General features: G+C 39.8%; 1 protein-coding gene across 2 annotated transcripts; it reads right to left on the bottom strand.

Moving 5' to 3' along the window:
* Positions 1-3,192: 3,192 nt before the first annotated feature.
* Positions 3,193-4,043, bottom strand: LOC128207334 (ladderlectin-like). Of its 2 annotated transcripts, none has more exons than XM_052910185.1 (2): positions 3,995-4,043; positions 3,193-3,614 (listed from the first exon to the last, which is right to left on the bottom strand). In XM_052910185.1, exons 1-2 carry the CDS (start codon positions 4,031-4,033, stop codon positions 3,252-3,254), a joined length of 402 nt encoding a protein of 133 aa, XP_052766145.1. In that variant the 5' UTR covers positions 4,034-4,043; the 3' UTR covers positions 3,193-3,251. The 2 variants fall into 2 exon arrangements, with proteins under 2 accessions (XP_052766145.1, XP_052766144.1); XM_052910184.1 differs by having other exon boundaries at positions 3,898-4,028.
* Between the last annotated feature and the right edge of the window lie 7,985 nt (positions 4,044-12,028).

Genomic DNA, 12,028 nt, shown 5'->3' with positions numbered 1-12,028 from the left:
CCGGAGCATAACATCAAAACTACTGATGGGATTAAGATAAAGCTTGGTATATAGATGGATGGCAATGAGAGGAGGTTCAGTACACGAGCACCTTAATCCTGTCATGTATATTAAGGTGGAAACCCCCTAATGAAAACCCCTACTTGAAACTCTTCAATTTCAATGCTTTAACCTAGTTGTTAAGAACAGGACTACAAATCTTTAGAGGGTTTCATCATTAAAATAATACATATTGTGTTATGCCCTATAAGTGAAAAGAAACAACATTAACCAACTAGCGTTGGCTTTAGCTCGGGGGGAGGCGGGGGCGCTTGTTTCATATGGAGATGTGATAAAGGTCCTCAGAGGTCAATCACAACATATATGTTATCAGTTCATCTAAGGAAACACAATTTGGCATACACGTCCAATGCAGTAATTGGGTGTTGTTGAAATTAGACAATTTATCCTCACCATGGACGCGTAGCGTCTTTAAATACTGGTAGAAATAATTGGACAGTCCATTGACGTTGCGACGGTTTTTATGCCCATTGTCGACATTGTCCGTCCCCACGGTATTTGATAATGACATTGTTTAAGGCTTAGGTTAAGGGGCCTCAGACTTGGTAGGCGGATTGGTTATGAACAGCAAATGAACCCTATTTTAAGGTCCTGGTAGTGGTGGTGACATTGGATAAAAAATAGTTTCTTATCAATAACTGGAGATCTCGGGCCCATAGGGACCTCAAAGTAGGTAGACAGGTTGGTCATGGCCAGTTAATGAACTCTATTGATTATTTCGTCAATAGGTTAAGGTTGTGGTGAACTTAAGCTGATAATCTGTTTCCAATTAATAACTGAAATACTTTTGAGCACTTGGTAGGCAAGTTGTCATGACCAGTAGATGAACCATATGGATTTTTTGATCAGTGAGACAAGGGTTAATGTCATGGGGAACTTGAGCTGAAAATCTGTTTACTATCATTAACTGAAGAGCGCTTGGTCCATGGACATCAAACTTGGTAAAGTAGGTTGGTCATGTCCAGTAGATGAACCAGAACAATTTTGAGGTCAGTGGGTCAAAGGTTAAGGTCAATAACTGATGAACACTTGGGCATAGGAACATCATACTTGCTAGGCAGTTAAGGACTCGAACACTGGATGACCATATTCATATTGGAGACCAGAATTTCAGTACGGTTAACATGATAAAGCCATTCATCTATACCATTCACTTGAAGGTTATCCAAGGCTAGCTGTTTTGCATCTATTTTTTCTTTAATATAAACTTTTTTCCAACCATTTTAGTGGACCTTGAGCACTTCGTGATTGTGACCAGTCTATGTTCGGCGTTCCGCGTCGACAATTGTTTTAAATAACATCGCCTCCTAGACCGCTTGGACAATTTTATTGAACTTCACAGGGATGTTCCTTGAGAGGTATCTTTCAAATTTGTTCAAAGAAATAAACTTCCTTACTTGGCAACCGAAATGGGAAAACTGACAAAAACCGATCTGCCTGGAGCTTAGATATTTGGTGTGAACATTGCCGAGTTGTCCTCTACTAAGATTAACCACTTCGCGTCAAAATTGACCATGCCCTGGGTGTCACATGTTTTACAGAAATATATATAGGAAAAATTTCTTGTCCGAAACAGCTGGGTACTAATCTACCAAATTAGTTCAAATTATGCCCCGGGGCTCAAAACTGGCCCAGTCCCGGGGTCACAAGTTTCTTTAAATAGGGAAATCTTTCTTAAACCGCTTGGCCCAGACCCTTGATATTTGGTATGTAGCATCATATGATGGCATTGTACCAAGTTTTTTTTCAAATTATGCCCCTTGGGTCAAAACTGACCACGTCCCGGGGTCACTAGTTTTCTTTACTGGCTTTAGACTCAAGTAGGGAAATATTGGAATGTCTTCTTGTCTGAAATCGCTAGGCACAGGCCCTTGATATTTGGTATGTAGCATCATATGATGGCATTGTACCAAGTTTTTTTCAAATTATGCCCCTTGGGTCAAAACTGACCACGTCCCGGGGTCACTAGTTTTCTTTACTGGCTTTAGACTCAAGTAGGGAAATATTGGAATGTCTTCTTGTCTGAAATCGCTAGGCACAGGCCCTTGATAGTGTGTATGTAGCATAAAATGCTGGCCCTCAAACAAGTTTCAATCATGCCCCTGGAGTCAAAGCTGACCAAGCCCACAAAGGCATAGACCCTTAATTGGTATTTAGTATACAGCCTCACGAAGTAGTCATTTACCCAAAAAAAACACTGGGGTGAAAATGGCCCAACCCCATTGATCCAAGATTTTCTATAAACAATGTTCTTAACAAGTAAAACATTGAAAATCTCTGAAACTGCAAGGCCAAGACTATTGATAATTAGTATGTAGCCTCATGTAGTGGTCCTTTACCAAGATTGATAACAAAGCTGACCCCGCCCTGGGGTTACGAAGACTTCTATATATACTCATAAAGTAAAAATATTTGAAAATCTCTGAAATCAAGCAGCGTAGACCTTCCTTTATATAGTATTTTTTTTAAATCTTTGAAACCGCTAGGCCAAGACCGTTGATATTCGGTATGTAGCCTCATGTAGTTGGTTAATCCATAGCAACCAATGATTTCTTTAGCAACCAATGACGTTCTTTCTAAGCACATAGCAATCAATGACATTTTTAGCAAACATTGACCACCATAGCAACAGTCGGCTTCCTTTGTCATCACATCCATTGTTTCTGGGAACAACCAGCTGACAATGTTTTGACTTCCCTAGAAATACTTCTATATAGTGTTTTTCCCTTTTTAAGCAAGGACTCTATTTATCAAACATAAACTTTCTCGACAACCACTTGGTTTCTAAGCAAGCAGTAACACCCTTAATAACCACTGTCTAGTTGGTAATTAAATTCACGTGGTCGAAAAAGGGCCGTTTTTGCCCTCTTGTTTATTATTTGTATGCAAAAACGCGTGCTTTTTGATAAATATCTTATTTTCACTATTGCTGGGAATGTTTTTTTCACTATTGCTTTAAAGAAGTAACGTAGCGTTAGGGGTCACGACACTATGCTTATCACGCTATTTAATAACCAATGGAATCAAATATTTCTTTTAATTTTTAGCAAAAAAGAAACTGAACATATGTTTAATCAATCGGTGTAAGATAAAATGGAAATGCTGGTGTTCAAAGAAAAGCTAACCCTAACAAATTATATGTAATTTTATTCACTGTTTAGCTATTGACATACACGTAAGTTGTAAGTAAGTTACTTCTCACACAGCGAGGGGAACGCATTGAAGTAATAAACGTCTCCCCAGCCGCTGGCTGTGCTAACCATGTACGGCTGTCCGTTCGGCTCGTCGCTCCGCCATGCCGTGTAGACAAACGGTTCCCCGCTGTCCCAGTGCCACGTCTCACCGTCCCACGAGCCGCCTAGGAACAGGTACGAAATGGAGTGCGCCGCTTGTAGGCTGACGGCTAGATCCTTCTCTTGCTCGTCCTCAATAGACGCCAGGTACGCCCCTTGGCTGTTGCAGCTCGCCTGTGCCTCCGGCCACGTCATCCCGGCCTGGTTCAGCAAGTAACAGGATGTGCGTTCCTTCAGCCAGCCGTAGGGGCAATCGGAGACCTGTTAGCACAGAAAAACATGACTTGTATAGTTCTTTATTTAGGACGCTTCTTTTTATCTTAAGGGCATAACTATGTAAGAATGTTAGATACAACCTAATTTTCGGCCAATGAAATTGCACTTCGCCCTCATTAAGTACAAGGCTTAATTATAAAGACTTTTAACTTTTGCGTGTGTTTTATCCGCCTACTGCCACTCATCCGATAAACACTCCCGACGTCATTAACAGAGTGTTAGCCAATGAGGTTGTATTATAAGTGTGTTAGATAACCGCAAGTAATACCTTAATGAGTAAGAACGGCTGGTTCGCAGCGCTCAATCCGCCCATTTTTATTCATTAAATTTCACTTCATGTCATCTAACTTGTACATGATACCTACTGCGAAAACCGACCAGACCAATGCAAAGAGTTTATTCATGCATACTGCAAGTGTGTTTCCGGTCATGTGACTAGATATATGTTTACTTTCTTACTACTTTATTATGACGTTTCATAGGCGGATCCAGGGGGGGGGGGGCGGACCCGGCGCCCCCCCCCCCCCCGCCCTAAAATTTTCCAAGTATATCTATAAATTATTAATATCGCTCCATCATTGTAGATAGCTTTTAAGGTTATGATTTGCTCCACACAAAAAAAATAGATCTCGATTTACCGTGGTTGTATCGAACATCTATTTGACCACATTGGACTCTTACGAAACATAATTGGTCCGAGACGTTGTGGAACGCTCTTATCGATTAAATTATCTATTATGACGTATTCAGTAGAATGTGTTAGCGTTTGGCTATCCTCCGTTTTTACGGCTATACGCAGGAAGTAAAACGCCGTTCAATCGGACACATGCGTAGTTTTGTAGTGAATATCAGACGGCTGAAATACATGCGGGGAATATCGGACACAACAGTTATTTTAATAAAATATGTTCTGGTTTTATTCGACATTGTGTTGAATGTATTAACCCTGAGAAGTCAGTGAAACAGACGCTTGCTCGTCTGTTTCACTTTTCGGATCGTTCTTCATAATGACTAAATACAATGTACAGAATAACACCCTGCAGACTACGTTCTGTGCAAATAATTTGTTTTTGTCTTCACATTTCTATGACTTTGGAAGTATTTTAAAGTTTATTACTATAAGCGGCTGTCTTATGCTAAACAAATCTGTTCGAAAGATTGATATGGCGGGAGTGTCAAACAGCTTTGAATCATATCAGACGCCGAGTAGCTTGTCATCTTATATGGATCCAAGCTGTTTCCATATTAATTATATCATCAGCCGGAAAGGAGTTAATATTTCACCTTCTCTGAATATATTCGCAGAAGTCAGTATAAAGCGACTTAAAACAATAAACTAGAAATGAATGGCAGTAAATTTAGAGTAAGATCAGACGCTGCTTTGGATGTACGGCATATGTTCTGACTCTGCACTGTTAACAACTCAAAATAACCACATGCCGTCTATATTGATAAGTTATCATCCTCATTAATCGCCAAGTAAGATATCAATTTTACCGAGTGCAAAAGTCAGAGATGTCTTTAGATCATAAGACATAAATAAAAGCCTCCACGACAGTTCATGCAAATCTATGTGGATTGCTTGAATTAATGCATTAAATGAAACTTGACATGAGGAGAGTTTCAAACTACCCTTAAGTTGGGAATTGGAACTGATTCGACTGCTATTTTCAAAGGATGACTGTGCTCGAAGAGATATGCCGTTAGATTTAAAGCCTGAACACGGTAATGTCGTTTTTTTGTGCTCGATTCAGATCCGATTCCGGTTTCCATAGCTCCCAAACTGTAATGGTTTAACTCTCATCCTGCCTTCAAAGAAATAGTCCGCTGAATTATCATGTGTTTGGTCATTAAAACTTGTTTGGTCCGTCTGAAAACTGGTAAAACAGTTGACTGAGTGTAACACAGCTTGGATCCAGATCAGACGCCGAGTTAGTTCGTCCAAGCTGGTTAACTTTAAAATGACTATGGTCGCGATCGGTATGATAAGGGTCAACACTGTTTATAGCGGTAAGGGACAATTTACGAGAGGCAATTCATTTAAACTCATAAAAAAAACAATTTCTGCTCGAGATGCTAATACATGCGTATCTATGAAGTAAATGGGTAATTTCGATAAAGTTTTGTTTGTAACTCTAAGCATGCCGATAGCGACCGTAGTGATGTCGTCAACCAGACTGGATCCGGATCAGACGCCGGGTAACTCGGCTTCTAATCCGGATCCAAACCGTTTAGCAATCCAGTAACATTTTCACCAAATCCGATAATATGAAACAAGATTAACTTAAGAGATCAAATACACGAGAATTCAGCGGACTACTTGCTTAAAGCAGACACTTTCACTCGGTGTCACTGAACAAACATTACAGTTTGCCCAATAACTGTATGAATTACTTTTTCAATTTTATCAAGGTCTTTCAATTTATGCGGGGAAAAAAACTTGATCTATAGGGAGGTGACGATCAGCTTAACGGCGTTACTAGGTTACAAAGTGTCTCTCGCAGTTCAAGCTTTGTAAAAACAGTGTAAACTATGGAACGCCGGGGCGCAATGCTTCTTGCGAAATACTTCATGCTTTTTTGCATAATGCTTAATGTTTTTTTTTTGCAAAACGCTGAATGCTTTATGCGAAATGCTTTTTGCGAATTGCTTAATGCGAAATTCTTTTTGCGAAATGCGAAATGCGAAAAGCTTCGATTCAATATTTTTTACCGTTGTTAGCATAAATTGAGCAGAATCATTTTGTATGAAATGAAAAAAGGAACACAAATATTTGAAAAATACTTTTATCTGCATGTAATAGAGGTGAAAAATAATACGTTTGTTGTGTCTATTCATTAGAATAACATATACCAATACAATATAATATTCAGAAACGGTAAAGTAAAGAGAGGTGTCCTAGAGAAAATATGCCAGAAAGTCAGTTAGATTGCGAATAGCAAGATGTGCAACTCTGTATATTGCTGTAAACGCGTTAGGTTGGAAAGAGTATCGTTTCTTCCACCGTATAATAATATTTCTGTAGCAGTATCAGTAGCCTATGGGTCTTACATCCCCTTCACTGCCGGGAGCAGTTCGGAACGTGCACAATATTTCGTCCGATTCAATTTGATTGTGTTATGCCATATGCGAAATGCTTTTTGGGAAATGATTTTTGTGCAAAATGCGAGATGCTAAATGCTTTAAAAATGCTTCATGCGAAATGCGAGATTCGAAGGAAATCCGTTATTCAGGAGGTGTTACTATATTTAGATTTCACATAGAACGAGCTTCCGTAATTCCGTACCCGACCATTCGATTGGTCGAAAATGAAACTATTGTTCTATATACAGCATTTGCATAACGCATTTCGCAAGAAGCAATGAGCCCCGACGTTCCATAGTAAATACATGCAATAGTTTAAGAGCTGGAGGCCGTCGCGAAGGCCTCCGACCCCCTGAATTACCATGAAAACACATGGGGGCCTTAGCGGCCAACAGAAGTCAATTTCAGAAGTAACGTCCCCCCTAACTGAGAAACCTGGATCCGCCACTGCGTTTCATAGAAGCAAAGTCCAATGAAAAAATCGGAAATAAATTCACAACTTCTTGACTTAATTTAAAAAGGATGCGCGCGGTTTTGGAAACATGTACAAAAACTCGGTACCGTCTCTCTCGTACCTTCTTCCGCATTACTATTTTCCAACTGGAGTCGGTCAGGATCCAAGTAAGAGCCCCTGTTTCCATGGAATGCATCAGTTCGCATGCCCCAAAATCTTCCCGGAACCGCGCCACATCGCACGTGCTGCCATGGGGCTCTGAACAGAGCGACAAACACTCCATCATAGAATCTACAGTGTATTCCGCCAGAAGATCTCCTGATATAGATGCTATATTATGTGGTCTGTAAAATTGTATTTTTGTTGATGCTTCAAGCGTTAATCCAGTCAGGCTCAAGAAAATGAAAATCTTTAAACAAGGCATTGCGTCCAACTCAGTGGTACCAAAGTAAATCATTTCAACGGTCAACGTAGTATTGAATCAATTGACGTATAATTGAATGAGCAATGATTTTTTCAATTAAACCTGTTTATCGAGATAATCTAATATTTGCAAAACAACAATCCTTTTCACCGCAATAACAAAAGAAACCTATGGCTTAGTTTGCATTCGGAACGGGCCTTTGTTTTAGAATAAATACAGATTTTTAAACCACTTGTAATGCTTACTTAAAAAATGACCAGCTTTGTTCAAAAACCAGGTTTTGCTGGGTAAAATCAAAGAACGTATAAGGCAGCTCCTGGAACGATGTTTGCCCCTCCCCCCCCCCCCCCCCCACTCATCGACGGGGTTCGAATTCGGAGGACGTCGGTCACTATCTATCTTCATTTACCTATCATAAATAATATGAAAAGTATTGTGGCTTATTACTGCCGTAAGATAACCTGATAGCGTTCGCGAATTGTTTCGTGTTAACCACTTAATTATTTAGCTATCTACATGTAGTTAAATACACGTTACCCTTTTGGTAAGATAAATATCATAAGACTAAAAATAGGCGTGAAAGTGCCCAGAACTGCCACCTAAGGCTGACGTTACTTCTACAGGTAGTTTGATATACATATGTCAACTCATCGTGGTTTATAGTGTTATGGCACAAAAAAGACTTACAAGGCTATCCGACCTTTGCCCCTATATAAGTGTTGCATTGATTTTGAAGGTAGATGGATGGAACCGCCCTCGCGATGAGGCAACACTTTTTGAAGTTATTTTGATTTTTTTCATCGCCTTTGGAGTCATGAAACGGACGTCGACTCCTTAATGTAGCATTGCCTATGTGGGGAGGTAACTGACACATGCACTCTAAACATCGACTTCATATGGTTAACCTTACTGCCAATTAACTTTGAAAATCTTCTATCGGTTGAGGAGTCATGGAGGACACAAAATAGTGGACGGACTAGAACTCTATAACAACTTTATTATTCCAATGTTGTTCGAGAAATAAAATCATTAATCTTTGTATAGTGTCTTTATGCCCGTAAAAATAGTGAACCACTGGTTTGATTATGTACACACCATACATATTAGTGTCGCGGTTTCAAATTCACTAAACCGCGGGATCTGCTTTTTCACATAATAAACCGGAACTCGTTGTAATATACTCGTTCACATTTATTCCATACAATCAAACAGTCAATCAGTCAGCATAACAGTACGTAATGAAACTCATCTTAACGCTATTGTACGTATAGGAACGTACATGAACGCTAAGGAACGTATGAACGGTTATCTGAAATAACCCAAACACAATAATCAAGACACATACATCATATACACAATAATAATCCAAATAATGCAATTAACATAGCAAATAGATGTTCACAGAGTATTTTCAGGACATTCAAAAATACTTAAAGTTACGAATGCTCTAAAGTTTTGTAGCTATCAACAATTGCCTTAACTAACCTTTCCGTTATATATTGTAGATTAACTTCATTTATAAAAAACAAAAATGTAACAAAATATAACTTACTAAACATTGGTACGTATTCCGATTTATTTAACCAAAGCCCAAACATTCGTTTAAGTCTTTTCACTCGCACCTCACTTACTGACCAAATTTACTTTCGCCCAGAGCCCTCGCAGCTGCCAGCCAATCAAAACACAAAACATTCTCATGGTAACCATGCTAAATATATTTTGTATACGTATCTTGCATATCCCAAGCAAATAATCTAAACAATGGGTCTGATTAATTTGTTCTATTATTACTACAATGAATCATACTCGTTAGCGACCTACAAAGCTGATGAATTTAATAAACATATTCCTAGCTGCGGCACATCGCCCCTTAATGAACCTTAATTTTGAAGTTCATTCAATAATTTACCTAAAGCAACTAGGAATTAAATGCTCCAAAAACAAAATAGGATCTTAAGGTTATACAATGCGTGATTATAAGACGTACACAAATACATGTTGTATACTTACCAACCAACATACACTACAAGACCAACGGCTTACTTGAAAACTACTTCTACCCTTCTATCGTTTTAAACATGAACGTGTTTATGCACTGTTTTCTAGCAGACATAACTTCGTAATAGGTCTCACCTTTACTGATCCATTCACACGTACCCTACATGAACGAACCAAACCGTCTCGTCCCTTACTTACCTCGTTTACCAGTCCAAGAGGCCAACATCCACGTGGTAGTGACTCATCACACACCAGAACAAGATCATTTACCTCGATATTTCGTTGTACATCTTGCCATTTTTGCCTCTCAAGAAGATTTGGTACATACTCTTTTACCCAACGTCGCCAGAATACGTCTGCAAGATACTGAGCTTGACGCCACCAACGCTTATAATAATTGTCATTCCTGCTAAAGACACCAAGTGGTATACACCTATTTTGGCGCAAAAGCAACAGTTGGCTCGGCGATAGTGCTTCTGGATCTCTGCTATCATCACTTACCTTTGTAATCGGTCTGTCATTTACAATCTTTTCTGTCTCCGTCATGAGAGTATTTAGTGCTTCGTCATTCAAAAGCTGCTCTTTGACTACCGATTTTAAGGCTCTCTTTACTGACTGAACCAGTCTTTCCCACACTCCACCCATATGACTCGCATATGGAGGAATGAACTGCCATTCTATGTCTTTCTGCACCAATTCATTCATGATACGACTCTGGTTCCATTCGGCAATTTCTGCTCTTAATTCCCTTTCTCCGGAAGTAAGATTAGTACCATTATCGCTGAAAATCTTTTCTGGTTTTCCCCTTCTACTCATGAAACGTTGCAATGCACATACAAACAAGTCTGTTCCTAAACTATGTGCGATTTCAATATGTACTGCTCGTGACGTCAAGCAGGTAAACAGGCACCCGTATCGTTTCTGTTGGCTACGACCGACCTTGACATACATAGGCCCGAAATAGTTCACACCAACATACGTAAATGGAGGTTTGTCCGGAGTAAGCCTCTCAACTGGCAACGGTGCCATCTGCTGTCGTTATGTTTTCCTGAAGCGCCGTTTACAATCCATGCATGCACTGACTACATGTTTCACTGTCCTTATTCCGTGAATTATCCAATACGACTGTCGAGTCAACGATAATACATGATGAGCTCCCATGTGATGATTAACCTCGTGATATTTCCGTACTATAAGTTCTGTCACGTGGTGTTTGCTTGGTAAAATGATCGGATGTTTGCTATCCTCGGAAAATTCAGTGTACTGAAATCGCCCGCCAACTCGTAACAGACCCTCATTAAGCACTGGACACAGTTTTACTAGCGAGCTTGATGTTGCTATCTTCTTATTTGAAGTCAGTTTGATAAATTCGTCACCGTAGGCACTTTCCTGCACCTTCATTAGTATCAACTTCCTAGCAGTTTTAATTTCTTTCAGTGACAAACAACCACCTGTAAATATCTCCTTTGTTTCCTGTTTCAAGTATCTGTGTATCATAAATGTCTTCAACCTAAGCAGCCAAGCAACAGCTCGTTGCAGTTTATACCAATCTGAATATCTGTTTAGGATATCAGATACCACGTCCTGGCATTGAGACTGGACCATACTAGTCACTACAGCTGGTTTCATTTCAACATCTTCGTACTCCGTCGTGATTCCATCAGGTTCATGTGGCCAATCATCTTTCTCCATGTTCAGAAAATTTGGTCCGTTTAACCATATAAAAAGTTTCCCTCCTTCCTCCGGGTGTACACCCCTGGAAGCTAAGTCAGCTGGATTCATGTTTGTGGGCACGTACCTCCAATCATTTGGGGAAGTCAGTTCATGAATAAGAGCTAACCTGTTAGCTACATACGTCTTAAAACGCCGTGAAGTATTTCGAACATACCCTAGAACAATCATTGAGTCGGTCCAAAAATAGCAGTTGTCGACCTCTGTGTCCAGTTCTTTAATCAGCATCAGAAACAATTTTACCGATACTACTGCAGCTGCTAATTCAAGTCCCGGTATGGTTACGGTCTTGATGGGCGCTAACCTAGATTTCCCCATCACAAACGAACATTTGCCGTTTCCTTGTCTGTCATATATCTTAATGTATGCTGCTGCTCCGTGGGCGTATTGTGAAGCATCACTGAACATATGCAGCTCTACATTGCATGACGAGATATCAAGGTCACCCGCCTTTAGACACCTTTCAATTTTGACAGATGACAACTTTGGCAAATTTGTAAGCCAATCACACCACTTTTCTATGTCGGATTCATTAAGTTTTTGATCCCACGTTAAGCCTTGACGACATGCGTTCTGTAGTATCAACTTCGGAATCAATGTCACCGGAGCTACAAATCCTAACGGATCGTATAAGGAGCTCGCTACAGATAAAACTCCTCTTCGTGTAGGCGCCTTTTCTTTCAGATGTACGTCAAAAAAGAAAGCATC

Source organism: Mya arenaria, chromosome 11 (assembly GCF_026914265.1).
Source record: "Mya arenaria isolate MELC-2E11 chromosome 11, ASM2691426v1".
Lineage (NCBI taxonomy): Eukaryota > Metazoa > Mollusca > Bivalvia > Myida > Myidae > Mya > Mya arenaria.
Note: the sequence above shows the minus strand (reverse complement) of the source record. Positions and strands in the feature narration are given on the sequence as shown.

What these genes read in the sequence shown, in the direction of transcription:
- LOC128207334 (XM_052910184.1), bottom strand. Translation starts at nt 3,942, where the DNA reads ATGGGCGGATTGAGCGCTGCGAACCAGCCGTTCTTACTCATTAAG. An exon ending in AGCCGTTCTTACTCATTAAG is followed by an intron (nt 3,615 to 3,897) that starts GTATTACTTGCG and finishes CTGTGCTAACAG; the next exon opens with GTCTCCGATTGCCCCTACGG.